The sequence below is a fragment of the Entelurus aequoreus genome, linkage group LG04 (genome assembly GCF_033978785.1).
Source record: "Entelurus aequoreus isolate RoL-2023_Sb linkage group LG04, RoL_Eaeq_v1.1, whole genome shotgun sequence".
Taxonomy (NCBI): domain Eukaryota; kingdom Metazoa; phylum Chordata; class Actinopteri; order Syngnathiformes; family Syngnathidae; genus Entelurus; species Entelurus aequoreus.
The window spans coordinates 17981965-18006499 of record NC_084734.1 but is presented as its reverse complement, the minus strand read 5'-3'; the positions used below and the strand labels follow the sequence as shown (position 1 = coordinate 18006499).

Genomic DNA, 24535 nt, shown 5'->3' with positions numbered 1-24535 from the left:
CACGAAGGATCGAGACAATCTGGCACAGAACAAGGGGAGGGATGGGCTTATATGGAACATGAGGGTAATGGGAAACAGGTGGAAACAATCAAGGGTCAGGGATGACATCAGACTGGTGACACAAGAGGAAGGGCCCGTGATCTGAAACAAGAGGAGATGCTTTTTCAAAATAATACATGCAAATCACAAGACAGAAAAAACCAAGACAAGACTCTCCTCACCGCGGTGTGACAAATGAAGGACATGTATTATGTACAGTATGTCTAGATTCTGTAAAATTTGGTAAAGAGGTTGCTTGTTCTTGATGTACAAACCCCGTTTCCATATGAGTTGGGAAATTGTGTTAGATGTAAATATAAACGGAACACATGACTTGCAAATCCTTTTCAACCCATATTCAATTGAATGCACTACAAAGACAAGATATTTGATGTTCAAACTCATAAACTTTTTTTTTTTTTTTGCAAATAATAATTAACTTAGAATTTAATGGCTGCCAAAGTAGTTGGGAAAGGGCATGTTCACCACTCTGTTACATGGCCTTTCCTTTTAACAACACTCAGTAAATGTTTGGGAACTGAGGAGACAAATGTTTTAAGCTTCTCAGGTGGAATTCTTTCCAATTCTTGCTTGATGTACAGCTTAAGTTGTTCAACAGTCCGGGGGTCTCTGTTGTGGTATTTTAGGCTTCATAATGCGCCACACATTTTCAATGGGAGACAGGTCTGGACTACAGGCAGGCCAGTCTAGTACCCGCACTCTTTTACTATGAAGCCACATTGATGTAACACGTGGCTTGGCATTGTCTTGCTGAAATAAGCGGGGGCGTCCATGGTAAAGTTGCTTGGATGGCAACATATGTTGCTGCAAAACCTGTATGTACCTTTCAGCATTAATGGCGCCTTCACAGATGTGTAAGTTACCAATGCCTTGGGCACTAATACAGCCCCATACCATCACAGATGCTGGCTTTTCAACTTTGCGCCTAAAACAATCCGGATGGTTCTTTTCCTCTTTGGTCCGGAGGACACGACGTCTACAGTTTCCAAAAATAATTTGAAATGTGGACTCGTCAGACCACAGAACAATTTTCCACTTTGTATCAGTCCATCTTAGATGAGCTCAGGCCCAGCGAAGCCGACGGCGTTTCTGGGTGTTGTTGATAAACGGTTTTCGCCTTGCATAGGAGAGTTTTAACTTGCACTTACAGATGTAGCGACCAACTGTAGTTACTGACAGTGGGTTTCTGAAGTGTTCCTGAGCCCATGTGGTGATATCCTTTACACACTGATGGGGCGGCGTGGCGAAGTTGTTAGAGTGGCCGTGCCAGCAATCGAAGGGTTGCTGCTTACTGGGGTTCAATCCCCACCTTCTACCATCCTAGTCACGTCCGTTGTGTCCTTGGGCAAGACACTTCACCCTTGCTCCTGATGGCTGCTGGTTAGCGCCTTGCATGGCAGCTCCCGCCATCAGTGTGTGAATCTGTGAGTGAATGGGTAAATGTGGAAATACTGTCAAAGCGCTTTGAGTACATTAACGGTAGAAAAGCGCTATACAAGTATAACCCATTTATCATTTATCATTTACTTGTTGATGCAGTACAGCCTGAGGGATCGAAGGTCACGGGCTTAGCTGCTTACGTGCAGTGATTTCTCCAGATTCTCTGAACCCTTTGATGATGTATTACGGACCGTAGATGGTGAAATCCCTAAATTCCTTGCAATAGCTGGTTGAGAAAAGTTTTTCTTAAACTGTTCAACAATTTGCTCACGCATTTGTTGACAAAGTGGTGACCCTCGCCCCATCCTTGTTTGTGAATGACTGAGCATTTCATGGAATCTACTTTTAAACCCAATCATGGCACCCACCTGTTCCCAATTTGCCTGTTCACCTGTGGGATGTTCCAAATAAGTGTTTGATGAGCATTCCTCAACTTTATCAGTATTTATTGCCACCTTTCCCAACTTCTTTGTCACGTGTTGCTGGCATCAAAGTTAATGATTATTTGCAACAACAAAAAAAAGTTTATCAGTTTGAACATCAAATACAGTATTTCCTTGAATAGCTGCAGGGGCGCTAATTAATTTAAAACCTCTTCTCACTCCTGCGCTTACCAAAAGCATGCGGGATGGGCAAGCATGCGCTAAATATTTTAAAACCTCTTCTCACTCCGGCGCTTACCTTATCATGAAAAGCACATTTAATAAAAAAAAAAACCTTATTATGGTCTTACCTTTACTTATAAATGGTGTCCATGTGCAGCTGTTTCTGATCAAAGGCAGTCTTCCTTATCTTTCTTCAGTTTTAAAAGTCTCTGGAGATATTGCTTTAATTATTACCTCCTGCTTCGATTGAAAGTCCAGTTTAGAAAACTGTTTTATTTTATATATATAATCCTCCATGGTAAAAGTGCAGGCAAACGATCGCTGCTCATGCTTGCTGCTTGTTGTCTTCTTCTGCAGTACTGGTCTTCTGCAGTACTGGTAGTCGCAAGAAAGATCACTAGCGCCCTCTACCACCAGTAGGCGGGAGTCATTTAATGACTCATATTTGACCTGGCGGAAGTGCCAAGCATGCGCTAATTATTTTGCGAAACGAGTTTGACTCGGCTGTAATTCTAGGCAGGCGAATACTATATTCCCGGCGGCAATTCAAGGAAATATGGTATGTTGTCTTTGTAGCATATTCAACTGAATATGGGTTAAAAATTATTTGCAAATCATTGTATTCCGTTTATATTTACATTTAACACAATTTCCCAACTCATATGGAAACAGGGTTTGTAGATTTATTACTTGAAGAACTTTGGTTAAAAATCCTCACATAGACTTCAAGACAGAAAACAGGTTCCTCTTTTTTATATACTTTTCTGCCGACAATTTTTTAAATAAATGTATAATACTAATGTATAAAAATGTACTATAAAATAATTTAATCATTAAAAAAAAATTTCTGTCTTTCAAAGTGAAATTTTTAGCTGTTTCAACACCCATGGGTTCACATTTTTAAGCTACATGCTAATATTAGCAGGCTAACATATGCTCAAAGTTTTTAGGTTTTTTTTCAAAATTGCTTTCAGGATTTTTGATATAATATTTTTTACAACACTTACAGACATTTATACCTTGCACCGTACAAAATATTATATATTTAGAAAAAGAACAAAATAAATGAATGAATATATACAGTATACATTTTTTTTATTTTTTTTTTATTTAAAAAAGTAAAAGTTGATAGAAACGTAATTGCTGTATAGACGTGTCCAACGTGTGGTCTAAGGATTATTTGCTGCCCGCACTTCCTTTTTTTATCTGCGTGCCTATTCTACAAATGAATGTGAAGACTTAATGCACACAAGCGTTAGAATTTAAGGTTTGGTTTTGCTTTGGCACCTCTAACACAAAGTTAAGATGTAGGCAATGTTTTTTCAATTAATTACCGTATTTTTCGGACTATAAATTGCAGGTTTTTTTCATAGTTTGGCCGGGGGTGCGACTTATACTCAGGAGCGACTTATGTGTGAAATTATTAACACATTACCGTAAAATATCAAATAATATTATTTAGCTCATTCACGTAAGAGACTAGACGTATAAGATTTCATGGGATTTAGCGATTAGGAGTGACAGATTGTTTGGTAAACGTATAGCATGTTCTATATGTTATAGTTATTTGAATGACTCTTACCATAATATGTTACGTTAACATACCAGGCACGTTCTCAGTTGGTTATTTATGCGTCATATAACGTGCACTTATTCAGCCTGTTGTTCACTATTCTTTATTTATTTTAAATTGCCTTTCAAATGTATATTCTTAGTGTTGGGTTTTATCAAATACATTTCCCCAAAAAATGCGACTTATATATGTTTTTTTCCTTCTTTATTATGCATATTCGGCCAGTGCGACTTATACTCCGAAAAATACGGTATATTGAATATGTCTACCTTCACTATATGAACATGTTTAACCAACAAAATAAGACAGGACACCTTTTAGAAAGGTCTAAAAGCCACCTTTAGGTTGGTTACCCAATAAGACACAAATTTAGCAAAGTGATGCTGCTTTTTCCTCCTGCTTAAGAAAGAAACAGTGCCCCCCGCCCCCTCAAATTCTATAATCCCGGTAAAAGCCAAGTCATCATCTGTGAAGATGATGACAATATTTAAACTCCTAATTGATTCCATCCCGTTTCCTGCTTGTAGACGTTGATAAGTGTGTTTAGAATCAGATGATGTCGTCTGTTTGCGCCTGATAATCATACTTTTTTTTCCCACTGCCAACATCCTCAATGCCTTATCGTTAATCCCACACGTCCTTTTGCTGCTGATAAACAGTGCTGTCACCAACGTATCTCATTCACACGATTACATTTGTTTATTTGGCGCTAATCAATGCTTCAGCCCAGACGCTCTTTTGTGTTCTGGGTTAGCAAAATCATTCTTTGATGTTTATTTAATCCTCATTTAACTACTTTAACCAGCAAATAACAAACTTATTTACAGACTAAAACCAGCAAATACTACATTAATTTAACCACTAAAACCAGTAATTAATAAAGTCATTTAAATACTTAAACCACTTAATAATGATAAAAATGTAACTACTCAAGCCAGTAAATCATACACGTATTTAAGTACTAAAACCAGTAAATTGTATTTATTTCAAACATGTTTAATAACCGAAAAGGACAGAAAAAAAACAAAACAACAAAAAGAGTAATGAAAAGAAAATAATTATTATTGTGATGTGTTTGGAACATGTGTACAGTTACAATGTTGACGTCACATGTTACACTTTCACATTCTAACATGTCTGAAAAGGAGTAGGAAAAAGCAGAGTTGAAATAGAATAGATAGTTAAATTGCTGTATGGTCCACATAATTTACTGAATATGTGATAGAATGTCATTCATCAATAAGGTTCAAGATGTTTATCAGTATTCATCTTCCTTGTAATTTGTAAACACTTTGAGTTTGAACAGTTTCTTAAAAGTAGTAATTTAGCTCATAAAAGCAGTAGTTTAGCTTGTAAAAGCAGTACCTTAGCTAGTAAAAGCAGTCATTTAACTAGGTAAAGCAGTAATTTATCTAGGAAAAGCAGTAAATAACTACTGAAAGCTGTAATTTAACTAGTAAAAGCAGTAATTTAACTAGTAAAAGCAGTAAGTTAGCTAGTAAAAGCAGTAAATAATGATTAAAAATGATTATAAGACAAAGTGAAATAGAAATGGTTTAGCTCGAATAAGACTCTGATTGGTTGCAAACGTAAAATGTTATTAGACAAAGCAAACAAAAGACTGTTAAGACTATAATATTCTTGTTTATTCAACAAATATGAAATTAGCACAGCAGAGTCTATACATTTCGCTGTTCTTTCTCTTTTCTTGATCTGTAAGTAAGAAGCAGAAGGAAGCTTAAATTAGTGTTTCCTATTGTGTGGATTCGTCTTCACATTTCAGTATATTTTGGGTGCAGTAAAGAAACAAAATCCAAAACATAAAATTACTTAACTTTTGTGTGAACTGCTTTAATAATGTGTAAACTGAATCAAACATTAAAACAAATACTAACATTAAAATAAGAATGGGGAACAATTTGATAGATTGTGTTCAATAAAACTGCTAAAACAATTTAATGTAATTCAATATATGCTCAACTATCTCAAACTAAACATCTTGTGTTATAGCTCAGTGGTCCCCAACCTTTTTGTAGCTGGGGACCGGTCAACGCTTGAAAATTTGTCCCACGGGGTGGGGGGATTTTTTTTTTTCATAAAGAAATACAATCACGTGTGCTTACAGACTGTATCCCTGCAGACTGTATTGATCTATAGTGACATACACAATATGTATATATTGTGTTTTTTATGTTGATTTAATTTAAAAAAATAATAATAATAAATTTTTTTTTTTTTTTTTTTTTTTTTTTTTTTTGCGCGGCCCGGTACCAATCGGTCCACTGTTATAGCTGACAAAGCAAATTAGTTTAGTCCTGTATATAATAATTACTTATTTTATGATTATAATATACAAAAACATATTGTGAATATACATTTACTGTTACACCCCAAATAGTACTGCTTTTTGGCTCAATTTGAAGTTCAGGAGCATTCATTTATTTAGTTATTTATTCATTTACCTGCTTAGTTAGAGCTTTGATTAGTGATTGAGTTAGTTTTTTAAAGCTAGGGTTAGTTAGTGTTAGTCAGAGCTGGGATAAGTTAGTGTTATGGTTGGTTTGTCTTATGTTACTTTGTGTTGTTTTAGTTATGGTTACTGGTAGTTAGTATTGTTAACTGTGAGCAAGGGTTAGTTATTGTTGGGGCTAATTAGGTGTAGTTAGAGGTAGGGTTAGTTCATGTTTGTTAGTGTTAGTTAGCGTTATTTAGTATTAGGGTTAGTTAGTGACAGTGTTATGGTATGTTTTGGGGCAGGTAATTGTTAGAGGTATGATAGACCAGTATGTTAGTATTATGGTTATGGTTAGTTTTAGTTAAGTTAAAGTTAAAGTACCACTGATAGTTGGAATTGGGGTTTATATCACCAAAATGATTCCCGAGCGCGGCCACCGCTGCTGCTCACTGCTCCCCTCACCTCCCAGGGGGTGGAACAAGGGGATGGGTCTAATGCAGAGGATCATTTCACCACACCTAGTGTGTGTGTGGTTGTGTTAGTTAGTTTTCCTTAATGCTAGTTTGTAAGCAAAGTAATTATTGCCGATGCAGTAAAATCACTAATATAGTTGTCGGTGCATATTAGTTGGGGGCGAGCAAGATGGCAACAGAGGCGAGGAAGGAGTGAGGAACATATTTCCAAGTAAATGAGGTGTAGACCTTGAAATAAACGAACATCAATGAATACCAAAACAAGGTCGTAACTAAAGCCTCATTGCAGAAACAAACAGTAAGCCTTTTCGGTGTTACACTTTAATTCTTCTGCCAACGTCTTCTATCTGTCCTCCTTTTTTGAGGTTTTAAAAGGCCAACTTTTTATCGACCGCCCTTTCCTGCATCTTCGCCCCAATGTGCTACCTCCTCCTGGTTGCCAAGGAGCAGCCAATGAGAGGAGAGATTAGAGAGCAAAGGTGTTCTAGTCTCGGCGTCCAAACAAGAGACCACATGAGTGCTTTTTGTGAAAAAGCAACAAAAAAAAACAATTTTGTGTAACACTAACTCAACAAAGCTTTGGTGTGCGTTGACACAATATGCTCTTCATTCCACAACAACGTCTCACTAATGTCTGCTTCCTGTCTCCTCCAGTTGGTGGGGTTCATCTATGCCTGCTACGTGGTCAAGATCATCTCGGAGGAAGAGGACAGCTGTGAGTGCACACACACACACACACACACACACACACACACACACACACACACACACACACACACACACACACACACACAGAGAGAGACACATTCATTGAATTTGTTACCTTCTTGAGACCTCCGAAAAATGCCTACCTCTTTAGGACCACCCTTTCCAGATATATAAAGATTTGTATTTACAACATTAATAATATATACATACTATGCAAATATAAAAAAGCTGGTTGTGAAAAATGAGTTGGAATTTCACAAGAACAAAGTCACAGTTCCACAAGAAAAACGTAGAATTTTGGCAGTATTATAATAAAAATCGTAATTTTACTCAACCCATCCATCCATCTTCTTCCGCTTATCCGAGGTCGGGTCGCGGGGGCAGCAGACTCCACTTCGTCCAGCTCCTCCCGGGGGATCCCGAGGCGTTCCCAGGCCAGCCGGGAGACATAGTCTTCCCAATGTGTCCTGGGTCTTCCCCGTGGCCTCCTACCAGTCGGACGTGCCCTAAACACCTCCTAAGGGAGGCGTTCGGGTGGCATTCTGACCAGATTGCCGAACCACCTCATCTGGCTCCTCTCGATGTGGAGGAGCAGCGGCTTTACTTTGAGCTCCCTCCGGATGGCAGAGCTTCTTACCCTATCTCTAAGGGAGAGCCTCGCCACCCGGCGGTGGAAACTCATTTCGGCCGCTTGTACCCGTGATCTTGTCCTTTCGGTCATAACCCAAAGCTCATGACCATAGGTGAGGATGGGAACGTAGATCGACCGGTAAATTGAGAGCTTTGCCTTCCGGCTCAGCTCCTTCTTCACCACAACGGATCGATACAGCGTCCGCATTACTGAAGACGCCGCACCGATCGGCCTGTCGATCTCACGATCCACTCTTCCCTCACTCACTCCTAGGTACTTGAACTCCTCCACTTGGGGCAGGGTCTCCTCCCCAACCTGGACATGGCATTCCACCCTTTTCCGGGAGAGAACCATGGACTCGGACTTGGAGGTGCTGATTCTCATCCCAGTCGCTTCACACTCGGCTGCGAACCGATCCAGTGAGAGCTGAAGATCCTGGCCAGATGAAGCTATCAGGACCACATCATCTGCAAAAAGCAGAGACCTAATCCTGCAGCCACCAAACCAGATCCCCTCAACGCCTTGACGGCGCCTAGAAATTCTGTCCATAAAAGTTATGAACAGAATCGGTGACAAAGGGCAGCCTTGGCGGAGTCCAACCCTCACTGGAAACGTCCGACTTACTGCCGGCAATGCGAACCAAGCTCTGACACTGATCGGACAGGGAGCCGACCACCACAATCAGACAGTCCGATACCCCATACTCTCTGATCACTCTCCACAGGACTTCCCGAGGGACACGGTCGAATGCCTTCTCCAAGTCCACAAAGCACATGTAGACTGGTTGGGCAAACTCCCATGCACCCTCAAGGACCCTGCCGAGAGTATAGAGCTGTTCCACAGTTCCACGACCAGGACGAAAACCACACTGTTCCTCCTGAATTTGAGGTTCGACTATCCGGCGTAGCCTCCTCTCCAGTACACCTGAATATACCTTACCGGGAAGGCTGAGGAGTGTGATCCCACGATAGTTGGAACACACCCTCCGGTCTGCCAATCCAGAGGTACCGCCCCCAATGTCCACGCGAGGCTGCAGAGTCTTGTCAACCAAGACAGCCCCACAGCATCCAGAGCCTTAAGGAATTCCGGGCGGATCTCATCCACCCCCGGGGCCTTGCCACTGAGGAGCTTTTTAACTACCTCAGCAACCTCAGCCCCAGAAATGGGAGAGCCCACCACAGATTCCCCAGGGACTGCTTCCTCATAGGAAGACGTGTTGGTGGGATTGTGGAGGTCTTCGAAGTATTCCCTCCATCGATCCACAACATTCGCAGTCGAGGTCAGCAGAACACCATCCGCACCATACACGGTGTTGACAGTGCACTGCTTCACCTTCCTGAGGCGGCGGATGGTGGTCCAGAATCGCTTCAAAGCTGTCCGGAAGTCGTTTTCCATGGCTTCCCCGAACTCCTCCCATGTCCGAGTTTTTGCCTCTGCGACCGCTGAAGCCGCACACCGCTTGGCATGTCGGTACCTGTCCGCTGCCTCCGGAGTCCTATGAGCCAAAAGAACCCGATAGGACTCCTTCTTCAGCTTGAGGGCATCCCTCACTGCCGGTGTCCACCAACGGGTTCTAGGATTACCGCCACGACAGGCATCAACTACCTTGCGGCCACAGCTCCAATCAGCCGCCTCGACAATAAAGGTGCGGAACATGGTCCACTCTGACTCAATGTCCAGCACCTCCCTCGTGACATGTTCAAAGTTCTTCCGGAGTTGGGAATTGAAACTCTCTCTGACAGGAGACTCTGCCAGACGTTCCCAGCAGACCCTCACAATGCGTTTGGGCCTGCCAGGTCTGTCCGGCATCCTCCCCCACCATCGCAGCCAACTCACCACCAGGTGGTGATCGGTAGAAAGCTCCGCCCCTCTCTTCACCCGAGTGTCCAAAACATGAGGCCGCAAATCCATTGACACAACTACAAAATCCGATCATGGACCTGCGGCCTAGGGTGTCCTGGTGCCAATTGCACATATTGACACCCTTATGTTTGAACATGGTGTTTGTTATGGACAATCTGTGACGAGCCCAAAAGTCCAATGACAAAACACCACTCGGGTTCAGATCCGGGCGGCCATTCTTCCCAATCACGCCTCTCCAGGTTTTCACTGTTCACAGTAGGACAAGGGAATCACCTGGGGGAGCACTTTCCAGTACTCCCTCAAGTGTATCCAAAAAGGGTGGGTACTCTGAACTACTGTTTGGTGCGTAAGCACAAACAATAGTCAGGACCCGTCCCCCCACCCGAAGACGGAGGGAGGCTACCCTCTCGTCCACTGGGTTGAACTCCAACATGCAGGCTTTGAGCCAGGGGGCAACAAGAATTGCTACCCCAGCTCATCGCCTCTCACTGCGTGCAACGTCAGTGTGGAAGAGAGTCCAGCCCCTCTCGAGAGAACTGGTTCCAGAGCCCTTGCTGTGCGTCGAGGTGAGTCCGACTATATCCAGCCGGAACTTCTCTACCTAGCGCACTAGCTCAGGCTCCTTCCCCCCCCAGCGAGGTGACGTTCCACGTCCCAAGAGCTAGCTTATGTAGCCGAAGATCAGACCGCCAAGTGCCCTTTCTTTGGCTGCCGCCCAGCTCACAATGCACCCGACCTCTATGGCCCCTCCCATGAGTGATGAGCCCATTGGAGGGGGGACCCACGTTGCTTTTTCGGGATGTGCCCGGCCGGGCCCCATGGGGATAGGCCCGGCCACCAGGCGCTCGCCATCGTGCCCCAACTCCTGGCCTGGCTCCGGAGGGGGGCCCCGGTGACCCGCGTCCGGGCGAGAAAAATCTGAGTCCTTGTTGATGCATTCCCATAGAAGTCTTCGAGAAGTCTTCGAGCTGCTCTTTGTCTGATCCCTCACCTAGGACCTGTTTGTCTTGGGAGACCCTACGAGGGGGCATGAAAGCCCCCGGACAACATAGCTCCTAGGATCATTGGGACACGCAAACTCCTCTACCACGGTAAGGTGGCAGCTCAGAGAGGAGATTTTTACTCAACGCAAGTCAAAATATTACAAGAAAAACTGAACATTTGTGCAATATTATGATCAAAGTTGGAATTTTACTCAGTAACAATCGCAATTTTACAAGAAAAGCTTGTCATTTTACTGGACAAAAGTAACAATTTTATAAGAAAACTTAAAATTTTTGGCAATATTATAATAATAATCTGAATTATTACTTGGCAAAATAATGAAAAAAGTCATAATTTTACTCAAAAAATGTCACTATTTTACAAGAACAACAAACAAATGTGGTAATATTGTGATAAAAGTCGGAATTTTATATGACAAATGTCCCCATTTTGCATTCAAAAGTAATAATTTTACATAAAAAAGAGAAATTATTGCAATATTACAGAAACAGAAAGAATATGAGAAATTGTTCCCAATTTTATAAGGAAAAAGGTGACACTGTGAGAAAAAGACTGCTTTTAGTTACCGTATTTTTGGACTATAAGTCGCAGTTTTTTTCATAGTTTGGCCGGGGGTGCGACTTATATTCAGGAGCGACTTATGTGTGAAATGATTAACACATTACCGTAAAATATCAAATAATATTATTTAGCTCATTCACGTAAGAGACTAGACGTATAAGATTTCATGGGATTTAGCGAATAGGAGTGACAGATTGTTTAGTAAACGTATAGCATGTTCTATATGTTATAGTTATTTGAATGACTCTTACCATAATATGTTACGTTAACATACCAGGCACGTTCTCAGTTGGTTATTTATGCGTCATATAACTTACACTTATTCAGCCTGTTGTTCACTATTCTTTATATATTTTAAATTGCTTTTCAAATGTCTATTCTTGGTGTTGGGTTTTCCATCCATTTTGTACCGCTTGTCCCTTTCGGGGTTGCGGGGGGTGCTGGAGCCTATCTCAGCTGCATTCGGGCGGAAGGCGGGGTACACCCTGGACAAGTCGCCACCTCATCGCAGGGCCAACACAGATAGACAGACAACATTCACACTCACATTCACACACTAGGGACAATTTAGTGTTGCCAATCAACCTATCCCCAGGTGCATGTCTTTGGAGGTGGGAGGAAGCCGGAGTACCTGTAGGGAACCCACGCAGTCACAAGGAGAACATGCAAACTCCACACAGAAAGATCCAGAGCCCGGGATTGAACTCAGGACCTTCGTGTTGTGAATTTCCCCAAAAAATGCGACTTATACTCCAGTGCGACTTATATATGTTTTTTTTCCTTCTTTATTATGCATTTTCGGCTGGTGCGACTTATACTCCGGAGCGACTTATACTCCGAAAAATACGGTAATTTATTTTATTTAAAAAAAAATGTTTGTAATTGGTTTTTAATCTTCATTATCTATTTCAAGTTATTACAGTATGTCTCTATATACATATTTACTTTATTTATTAACTTTGGTCAAAGGGGGCGCATTTCAATTTCTTACACACACTTGTTATAACATATGTTGGCCTGAGGAGGAGCACTTCAAATTTTATATAAATGATAAATGGGTTATACTTGTATAGCGCTTTTCTACCTTCAAGGTAATCAAAGCGCTTTGACAGTATTTCCACATTCACCCATTCACACACACATTCACACACTGATGGCGGGAGCTGCCATGCAAGGCGTTAACCAGACACACACTTGTTATTTCATATGTTGACCAGAGGGGGAGCACTGTTAAAACCGACACACAGTCAATTTAAAAAATCCCTCCTTTTTGGGACCACCCTAATTTTGATAGATTTCACCACCAGGGGTGCAAATGAGACATTCTCTATTAGATGCAATGGTTTTCCATATTGGGACCATGATTTCAGTCTTAACTTGTTCACCGGCCCTAATATGGAAGGTACTTTTCCTTGTTAATGTCTCAAGAAGGGTAGAAATACAATATTATACATACACACACACACAGATCAGAAACCAGACATACCGATTTTTTTACACACACAATTACAAACACAGACACATAGATCGGAAGAAGGATGGGCAGATTTTTTACACATAAACACAAACAATCATGAATTTGTTACCTTCTTGAGACCTCCGAAAAATGCCTACCTCTTTAGGACCACCCTTTCTAGACATCATAGGGGAAAATGAAAGACATCACTGAACTTGGAAAAAAATCTATTTAAATGATATCACCTCAGATTTAAGATACACCGACATTCCCTATCAGATGCAATGGTTTGCCGTATTGGGACAAAGATATTGGTCCTAACTTGTTCACCGGTCCTCATATGTAAGGTACTTGTCCTTGTCGGTGTCTCAAGAAGGGTACAAATACAAGAACACCTGCACAACTTGTCGAAACAAGGTTTTGTATTAAAAATGCTTAGTAAGACGTGCTAGCATACAAGTCATACACATATCAATATGATCATTATCTATTGATTATAAAACATTGATATCTTTATAACATGTATGCTAGCATGTCTGACTGGGGATCTTAACCACAGCCACCAACAAGGTGTCCTGCTAGTTTGACATGATGCCATCGGAGTACAGTATGTAATAAAACAAAAGGAATGTCAGCTTGTGTTTTACATATTACATTATAAATCACACTCTCTAAAAGGATGTGTGTTACAACATATGTTTAATCCATGAATGTGTGGCGCTTTTCCTCCTTATCGTCGCTTCATCCTGCCTTGCTTTTGCTCTTCATCGTCTTCGGAGCAAAGGCACTGCATAAAATCAAGTCAGAGATGAAGCCATTTTTACTGGCACTCGCAGTCAATTCAAAAGGAATCTCATCGCCTCCGCATTTTGCAGCTAGGCTCATTCATTTGCGAGGTGTATGTTTCCGTGTGTGCGTGCGCGCATGTGTGAGTGCGCGCATGTGTGTGTGTGTATGTGTAAAGAAGATGCCGTTTAATGCTGCCGCCAAGCTACTCCAGTCCACATCATGAAAAGGAATGATGTTGTTTATGATTAATCAGGCATTTTGACTGTCTAAATGAAGTGTTAGGTGGAATACGTGAAGTATGTGATGAGTCGTGCTTGAAATAGTCTATGTACATGTACATGGATGTGTGTGTGTGTGTGTCAGCTCTAAAGTCAATGCACCATCATCACCCCAGGCAGTGAGTTTAGCTAAAGCGTAGTTTAGATCAATAAGCGTCCTGCTCAGCAATAAATGCTGCATGACAGCCAATAAAGGAGACATCCATATTCACACGTAATACATCACAGTGTCCTCATTCAACTTATGATCGATCTTAGGTTCAAGCTCAGGACATGCCTTTTTTCCAGTCGGAGTATTTTACATTCAAATGTTATGTTTGTGTTTATTTGCAGAGCATAGGATTAGCCAGCATTACAGAAAGACACTTATTATTATTATTATCAAACAGAGTCTTATCCCCACGGAAGCCTCCCCTGTTGAAATCTTCACTAATTAATCTTGTGTTCATGGGCTGTAAAAGCCACAGTGATAAAAAAAAAAAATAGTTACAGTAAGAAAGTACGGGCCAAGGAACTTCCAATTGAGCATGGTCGGTGCAAGGCGTGCTTAGTGGGGTCTCTGTGGAAATGTGACCTCCTTAATAGTTTGACACTTACTAATTCCAGCCGTCAACTCTACCATACTTTTTGCTGACCTGTCGTGTGTAGTTTCTTTTTTGTGGATTGCGCCTGCGAATTCCGTGATGTCTGACCGAGAGAAATACGACAAGCCAGGCCGCTCCAGGTCTCGTGCTGGCCGCTCCAGGCCACATCCAGATCCCATGAAGGACTCGGTCATAGACTCGGGCCCTTGTAATTGGATAAGTCAGAAGATGGAAGAAATGCGAGCCGACATCCTCGACAATCTTAAATCCGTTGCCAGAGGAGAAATAGCGGTTGTTATGGAACCATTCAAGAGTATTCTCTCATCCTATGGCGGAGCCATCACTGGCCTGGAGTTCATGCTAACGTTAATGCTAGCGAGCGCCGCACTGACATCAACAAGCTAAATGTCACAGTTGATCTCCTCTCTAAAAAAATGCGATGATCTAGAGGGCCGCTCGAGGTGCAATAATATCTGGGTGGTGGGCCTTCCTGAAGGATGTGAGTGTGACTGAGTTCACTGCTTATTTGTTACAAATAATATCTCTCTTAGATAACTTGTATTCCACCTCTTAAAACCCAGGCACTTATAAGGAAAGGCTCTCTCTACAGGCAGAACTTGATGTCCTTGCGACCGTCTGTGCTACTGAACAAATACTTTGTTCAGTTTTATGAACAAATACTTTGTTCAGTTTTATGAACATGGCGGCAAAGCTGGTAAACTATTAGCTCATCAACTGCACAAGATATCAGCATCCCATTGTATTCCGCGGATTTAATCCGATTCATGTATAGTGATGATCTTGAGATCAATAATGTATTTAGTAATCTCTATGCATCCCTCTACTCATTTTCTCATTGTTCTACCCTTGAGTTTAATATTTTTTGCCAGTCTGGACATTTCCTTGGTTGATCAGTCTGCTCCGGTAGAGTTAGAGAGAAAAATTACTGCTGCAGAATTAAATGTTGCAGCGTTATCACTACAAAATGGAAAATACCTCTGACCAGATCGCTATCCTCACAATTTTTTTCAAAAAATATTGGCATAATCCAGCCCCCCTATTATTAGACATCTACAATGAATCGTTTGAATCTGTTCGCCTCCCGCAAACGCTCAACCAAGCTTCAATTTCTCTTTTCTTGAAAAAAGGAAAGGACCCTTTGTCCTTCACTTCGTATCGCCCAAGTAGTCTGTGAAATGTGGACATTAAATTATTATCCAAACTGCTGGCTTCATGTATGGATACTATTCTCCTTTCTATTATTATTGCGGATCAAACTGGGTTAATTCAGAATAGGCACTCCTTTTATAATCTTTGACTTCTTTTCAAAATATTGTATAATATGCCTGCTCTTAGCATTAAAGAGGCAGTGATATATATGGATGCTGAAAAGGCATTTGACCAAGTGGAGTGGAATTATCCATTTTATGTCCTGGAGAGATTTGGCATTGGCAATAGATTTATTTTCATGGATTAAGCTCCAATTATCATCTCCTGAAGCCTCGGTCAGGACAAATAATATTAAATCTGAATATTTTCGCCTTTACCGTTCCACACGGCAGGGCAGCCCCCTGAGCCCATTGCTTTTTGCTCTTGTAATTGAGCCTCTCTCAATAGCGCTTCGTACAAACCTGCTTATTATGGTGACATGTAGACACAATGTGCAGGTGAAAGTCTCTCTCTATGCAGATGACTTTCTACATGGCCCGGACATCTCCGTCTCGTTCCCAGCTGCCTTAAGTAGTACTCTCTAAGCTGCTGTACTTATGTTTGGCTACAAATTGAACTTGGGTAAAAGTCAAATATTTACTATAAATTCTGCTGCTAAGAAATATCCTCGGCACAATTTTCTCTTTAAAATTGCCTCACAAAGTTTTACATATTTGGGCATCCAGGTCACATATACACTTGCAGAGCTTTATAAAGCCAACTTTGTTCCACTGTTGTCCAGAATCCAGGGAGATTTTGATCGCTCGTTCTTACTTAATTTATTTACAGTGGCCCGTGTCAACTCTGTTGAAATGAATGTACTTCTATGATTTTCATATTTGTTCCAGTGTATACCACTTTTTCTCCCTCACTCCTTCTTTCGTAAAGTAGATGGTCAGATTTAAAATTTCATTTGGAATAAAAAGACACACAGGTTATGTAAACAATATTTACAGAAACATAAATCATTAGGAGGATTAGCACTACTTATGTTTTACTACTGGGCCACCAACATTACAATTCTTAAATATAGGCTGCAATATGAAGCCTTTGATCCCCCTCCATTATGGAAGCTAACTCAACTAAACCAGTATCCTTTAGGGCTCTGGTTCACTCTCCTTTCCACTCTTCTACTTCCACTTTTACGAAAAATCCAATTGTAAAATCCTCATTCAGAATTTAGGTTCAGTTTAAGTGCTATTTTGGCTTATAGACTATTTCTAGTCTTGCACCCATCACTGCTAATCATGCTTTCCCTCCATCTCTTGTCGATAGTGCCTTTTTAAGATGGTCAAGTCTGGGGAGCAACAGCAATAAAGATTCATACATTGACAAGATTTTAACCTCTTTCCAGCAACTTTAAGATTAATTGTCACTTCCTAATCAACACTTTTTTTTAGATATCTACAGAGCTGAAGTTTTGTTCGTAATGCTTTTCCCAGGTATCCAAACTTACCAAGGTTTTAGGTTTTAGATACTTTTTTGACCCCACTTCCGACTTTAAAAGGATCATTTAAATATATTTACAATCAAATTTTTAATTTACGCCTAGAATCTCTGAATTCAATTAAGTCACTTTAGCAGGGTGACTTATTTTTTTTTGCAAATATTTTTATTGAATTTTACAGTTAAAATCACATTTAACAGTCATACTTTGGTCACGCAAAACCTACATACAATCACACATCCACTCATAACCACTCACATGCACACTTGAGGAGAGAGGTGCACCTAAACTCCAACAATTCAAGGTTTACAGTATAAACATTATTAGAAAAGATACCCAGATATTGTATATATTTATCCATCCATCCCGCTCTGGCTCAGGATCAGCAGGCTATCCAGACCATAGCAAGATGGATGAACATTCCTCTGCATCAAGGGTCCTCAGGAAGTGATCCCAAGATCACCTCTCGAGGGCCCCTCCACCGTTCACACTTAAAAAAAGAAAAGGGAAGTCACAGAAGTTGTTCAGATGTAAAACAATACAAAATAAAAAGTCACAAAAAATAAATACATAAATAAGCAAGTAAACCGTGGGAAGGCCATATCAGAAGTAACAAAAAACAAACAAACAATAATGTAGGATCAATACAGAAAATAATAAAGATAATAAAATTTGAATACACCTACAAAAAAGATTCTTGTTTTTTTTCTTAAATGTCTAAATTATGATTCAATATATGTCAGTAAAGGTTTCCAAGTTTGTTCCCATTTATTCATACTTGCAGAGTTTATAAATCGTATTCTTTCAAGAGTCATTACATTCACAAGTTCATTTAGCCAGTTCCTGAAGTTGGGTGCAGATGGGCTTTTCCAGTCTTTGAGAATGAGTCTTTTGGCCAAGACCGTCCCAAGCAGCAACACGGCTGTAATATATTTTGGAAGTTTTTGTGTTTCTGAAGACCACCCAAACAAGATTATATCCCTGTCAGGGACAAGTTTTCTCTGATATACCCCCGAGTAAAAAAAGAAAATGCTGGACCAAAATGATTGAATAATTGGACATTCCCAAAACGAATGAGACAGTGATCCTTCAGCAGATTTACATTTATCACAAAGTGGAGATGTATCAGGATAAAATTTGTGTAATAAGACTTTGGAGTAGTAAAAACGATGAATCACTTTAAACTGTATGAGCCTAAGTCTGCTGTTAATTGAGCAATTGTGAATTTGAGAGAGTGTCCGTTCCCATTGCTGTTTGGGTATTGTTATTCTTAGTTCCTGTTCCCATGCTCTTTTAACACCGTCTGCTGATGTCATGGGCATAATGAAGCAGCTGGCAAATTTGGCGATAAGCTTTTTACTTGTGGGTGATAAATTAAGTAATTCTAAGAGAGGGTGTTTTTCATTTACCAGATGATACTTTGAAATGTTTTCTTTAATAAATGTTTTTGCCTGCAAGTAGCAAAACCAACTGAATTGGGACAACTTGAACTTGATTCGCAATTGCTCAAATGATGCAAGACTGTCCTCGACAAACATGTCTTTTATGCATTTAATTCCATTCAAGTACCAGTTAAAAAAAATTCTGTCTGTTATCGATGGAATAAATGCATGATTGTGAGACAATGGTGAATACATAGTTACATTGGAAATATTCAATAGTTTTTTAATTTGAGAAAGAATTTTGATAGAATTTCTTACTACTACACTATGGCTTGTTGAGTTAATAGAAGAGACTGGTTTAGTAAAAAGTAAAGATAGCAATGATGTGTAAGGTTTAACTAATGACTGCAGTTCCAATTTCAGCCACAAGGGAGCAGAATTAAGTGATTCATTCTTTGGGAACCCCATCTTCCAATAGGTCAATGCGTTCAGATTTGATGCCCAATAATAATTTTTGAACATTGGGAGACCCAGCCCCCCTTCCCCTGTAGATCTGAATAAGTGCTTTTTAGATATTCTACGTTTTTTATATCCCCACACAAAATCTAGAACTAAAGATTCAAGTTTTTTGAAAAAATCTGCAGGAATTAGAATTGGTAAATTTTGAAAAAGATAGGTAAAATTTGGCAGGGTAATCATTTTGACAGCATTCACTCTACCCAACATAGAGAGGGGTAGGGTCTTCCAATACTCTATACACACTTTCAATTTCTCAAAAGCTTCAGTAAAGTTCAATTTTAGTAATGATTCATAATTTTTAGATATTTTTAAGCCGAGATAGGATATATAATTTTCTGCAACTTTAACTGGGTTTTGACTGATCTTAACATTATCTCCAAGGAACATAAGCTCGCTTTTGGACCAGTTTATTTTGTAACCAGATATTTTACCAAAAGAGTCTACATATTCTAAAAGAAGTGGTAATGCAATTTCTGGCTCAGTAAGTGTAACAAGTACATCATCTGCATAAAGTGAAATGAGACTCTCTGATGTGCCCACTGAAAATCCCTTAATATTAGAGTTCATTCTTAAACCAATAGCCAGTGGTTCTAGGGCCAAATTGAAAAGTAAGGGTGAAAGGCAATCGCCCTGTCTCACGCCACGATGTAATTCAAAACTATCCGATATTACATTATTAGTTATGACATATGATTTTGGTGCAAAATAAATTATTTTAACCCATTTTATAAAATTTTCTCCCAACCCAAATAAATTGAGAACATGAAGTAGATAAGCCCACTCAATTGAATCAAAAGCTTTATGAGCATCCAGAGTCAGGACGGCTGCCTTTTTGTTTCCTATGCAGTCCGAGTACAACAGGTTCAATAATCTCCGTACATTGCCAAAAGAAGGTCTGTCCGGGATAAAACCAACCTGATCCGGATGGATAATTTCTGTTATGTGCTTGCTTAACCTTGTTGCGAGTACCTTAGTTAGTATGTTATGGTCTAGATTAAGCAGGGAAATAGGTCTATAATTGGCTGGATCGAGTGGATTTTTTCCCTTTTTTGGTATTATACATATATGAGCTTCATACAAAGAGCTTGGAAGTTTATTGTTTACGAAAGAGTCATTTAACATTCTTAGTATTATAGGGGACAGTATTTCACTAAAAGCTTGGTAAAACTCCGCACCAAATCCATCTGGACCAGGGCTTTTATTCACGGAGAAAGATTTCAGTGCTTTTAGCAGTTCTTCAGTTGAAATAGTATTGTTTAAAGAATTCTGATGGTTTGGACTCAGTTGAGGTAGATTTAATGGAGTAAAAAAATCATTTAAATCATTAACCGATATAATTGAACTAGATTTATATAATTCTGAATAAAAGTCTTTAAAGACATTGTTGATATCCTGTAAATCTGTACATGTTTCACCTGTTTTTGAGCATATTTTGTGGATAGCAGCTTTAGCTTGATCTCCTTTGAGCTGTCTAGACAGAAGTGTTTGTGGTTTATCAGATATTTCAAAATGTTTTTGTTTATTTTTCAGTAAGAGTTTAGATACTTCCCCGTGAAGAAGAGAATTGTATTCGTTTTTCAGTTTCAGCATCTTAATATAGTCGGACTGCAAAAGAGAATTTATATGAATTTCTTCCATTTCTTTAATTTCTTTTTCCAGTTCTTTATGCCTTTTTCTTACTTCTCTTTGTTTTGAGCTTTCAAATGAAATTATATATCCTCTCACAGTAGCTTTAAGGGCTTCCCACAATATAGAGTCTGAGACCTCTCCGTTATCATTCACCTCAATAAACTCTTGGATAATCTTGTTCATATACTCTTTAAAATCTTCATATAATAATAATTGTGGATTAAATCTCCATTTTTGTTTGGTTTTATGGAGATCAATTTGGATCTGCATACTCATAGGGCTGTGATCTGAGATGACTCTACTGTGGTACTCAGGATTACTGACATTGGAGAGAGCAGAGGCTTCTACTAAGAAGTAATCGATTCTTGTGTAAGAATTGTGTACAGCGGAGTAAAATGAATACTCCCTTTTATTAGGATGTTTTGTTCTCCATATGTCTATGATATTTCTTGATCTCATAAGATTATTAATGGTTTTAGTTGAGTTAGCAATTACATGAGATTTAGTTGACAATCTATCTAAAGTGGGATCCAAAAGGCAGTTAAAATCACCACCAATGTAGATATGAGAAGAGTTATCATCAGGAAGTAGACCAAAGACTCTATGATAAAAGTTTGAGTCATCTGTGTTTGGTCCATAGATATTCAAAAAAGTTACTGGGTAGGATGTAATATGACCATTTAATAAAATAAATCTTCCGTTACGGTCAATTATTTTTGATGTAAGTATGAAAGGCACATTTTTATGAAATAAAATGGCTACACCTCTAGCTTGTGAAGTAAAGGGTGCATGATAAACCTGAGATATCCAGCTGGCTTTAAGTTTGTGTTGGTTGTCTTTACAGAGATGTGTTTCTTGTAAGAATAAAACATCTGCCTTTAATGAATTTAAGTGTGAAAAAACCTTCCCTGCTTTAATATTTTTAGCTAAACCCCTGACGTTCCATGAAACTAGTGTAATTTTTTTCTTATAAGTTGACATTAAAGTTTTTTAGGGTATCCTATCTTTACGTGAAAAAAAAGCTTAGTAATTGGCAAGTTGAAATATAATTGTGCACCTCGTTCCTCCACATTCATGCTCAGATTCACACATACACAACACTCACACCCCAGTGTTCCCCACTCCCTCTGTCCCCATCGTGTGTAGTTCGATGTTTTGGAGTGAAATCTCCATGGTGATGTTATCCATACGACATCGTGTTGGTCGATTCCCCAGTCCAAAAGTCCCCCATCCCCACCCCCATCTTCAGGCGCAGGGCGCATGCTAGTAGTTGCGTTCACTGCTCCAAGCACTAGCTCAGCAGCGAAGCAGGGTGACTTATGAGTGACCCTATCTGAGGAGGGGTTTTTTTTGATTGATTGAAACTTTTATTAGTAGATTGCACAGTGCAGTACATATTCCGTACAATTGACCACTAAATGGTAACACCCGAATAAGTTTTTCAACTTGTTTTAAGTCGTAAATTGATTCAGGATACAGATATATACTATCATCATAATACAGTCATCACACAAGATAATCATCAGAGTATATACATTGATTTATTTACATTATTTACAATCCGGGGTGTGGGATGTGTGTGGGGGGGGTGTAGGTTTGGTTAATATCAACACTTCAGTCATCAACAATTGCATCATCAGAGAAATGGACGTTCTTTTAGTGCGGTTTTGAAGGAGGATGGATATGCCCTTTATTTTACACCTGTAGGGAGTGCATTCCATATTGATGTGGCATAGAAAGAGAATGATTTAAGACCTTTGTTAGATCGGAATCTGGGTTTAATGTGGTTAGTGGAGCTCCCCCTGGTGTTGTGGTTATGGCGGTCATTTACGTTAAGGAAGTAGTTTGACACCTGTAGACGCTGCCTCTCTCCTTCCTCCCTCTCTCTCTCTCTTTGCGGCGAGCTCCTCACGTCCGGGATTCACACAGACATCTGCAGTCGCTGCCGGCACCTTAAGTGTCCTTTCCCTCCCGTTCAATCTTGACAAAGTCTGGGTTTGTTTACATCTGTCAAATAAAAACTTTTAAAAAGAAACAACTAGAAAACACCGGAGAGCAGCGGCAGCTTATCGCGCCAGCGTTCATCCAAACAGAAACCGGAAATTGACACATTTGACAAAGTGCTGTAGAATAATAATTGAAAAAAAGTTTCATCTACGGATTAATATTTACGTCCAGCCAGATGATGGAAGCTTTTGTAGTGTGCATACACACACTACATCACCATGGCGACAAAAACTGCCTTTTCAAACTTAAAGTGTTATCTTTTTCTCAGATTTCAATGACAGTCACAAGTGGCGTCACGGCAAAGTCTGCCTCATTTGTAATGAGTCTGCCTTCATCACAAATTTAAAGTTAAAGTACCACTGATAGTCACACACACACTAGGTGTGATGAAATTACCCTCTGCATTTGACCCATTCCCTTGTTCCACCCCCTGGGAGGTGAGGGGAGCAGTGAGCAGCAGCGATGGCCGCATTTAGGAATCTTTTTGGTGATTTAACCCCCAATTCCAACTCTTGATGCTGAGTGCCAAGCAAGGAGGTAATGTGAGGTAATGGTTCCCATTTTTATAGTCTTTTGTATGACTCGGCCGGGGTTTGAACTCACGACCTACCGATCTCAGGGCAGACACAAGGCCACTGAGCTGGCTAAACAACTTAACCACGTTTGCTTGATTTACCGTGATGAGCTTGTCCGCAGGCTGGATGGGAGAATACGAGTAAAAGAAACGTGCGTAATTTAAAACACTTAAGCGCAAACGGGAGAATAGGGCCCTTATCATGGTCATCTCTGGAACTCATTACCAGCGATAAACTAGGGAATTACTGTATAGATGTACTGGCAGCACAAGGGATCAAGTAGCGGTACCATGCTCAAGGTGGAATGGTAACTTTTACCTTTGAATCGATATGGTACCAATTCATAGTACCTGGAAATCAATACCTGTACACCAGTGTACCAATGTTCAGTACATTTGTGTGTGTTTGTGGTAATACATTTTTATTTAAAAATTAATAATAATGATAATATCTTATATATATATATATTTTTTTTTTTTTTATTTTTTTTTTTTCCAATGTAATACTTAACAGTAAGCGAATGATAATAACTCTTGTTTTCTTCTAAGTATAATTTACAAGTATTGCTTTCAGTTTGTAGTCAGGAAGTAATCTTTTCCATTAAGTTGAATGTGCCAGTCTTGTCTTTTGTTGAGTCCTACAATATGTGTACACTGCAAGTATTTTACTTACGGTACTTCATTTCTGCTGTGTGATTGTAACGTGCAATTTAGTTGTAGTTTTCATTAGCACTTTTAGAAGTGTCAATGCTAATCAGTAGCATGTGTATGGCATATCTAATGTAAATTATCATTGAGGTAGCGCATTTTAAAGTGGAGCCTCACTTTTAAATAAGTTATAGCAGACATGCTTGCTTTGTTGACATTAAAAATTACAACATTACCTTGAAACAGTCCTCTATTGTGCCTGTTTGGCTGCCAAGTACTTCAGTCTGCAACTGGACATGACGTCACGTGCAACAAAAGTATGAAAATATGGCACTGTTTGATTTTACATGAATTAGTATCCGGTAGTACCGACAAAATTTGGTAGGTGCCTATTAAAGTATCAAATTTGGTACACATCCCTACGCACAAGTGTTGTCCGCACTAGGAGAGCTGCGGTTCATTGAGTGGCATATTGACACTTTAGCTACAATGTGGACATGTTCACTGTGAGGTGTACTCACTTGTATTGCTAAAAAAGTACACCATACTACTTGTGTTTTGACAGTAAATATATACTGTAATACAAGCTGTACATTGACTCCTCTAAAGTACATCCAAGTTTCCTTTCTATAGTATTGA

At 39.8% G+C, this 24535-nt stretch overlaps 1 protein-coding gene across 3 annotated transcripts in view; it reads left to right on the top strand.

Annotated features, from left to right (window-relative positions):
* The window catches only part of LOC133648349 (sodium/potassium-transporting ATPase subunit beta-1-interacting protein 2), a 215877-nt gene that overhangs the window by 161356 nt on the left and 29986 nt on the right, over positions 1-24535 (top strand). For all 3 annotated transcript variants that reach the window (XR_009825851.1, XM_062044350.1, XM_062044349.1), the window contains one exon: positions 7261-7321. Coding sequence is in view for 2 of the 3 variants with exons in the window: in XM_062044350.1 (XP_061900334.1) it covers positions 7261-7321 (61 nt within the window). In the remaining variant the exon portion in view is untranslated. The remainder of the gene's footprint in view (positions 1-7260; positions 7322-24535) is intronic.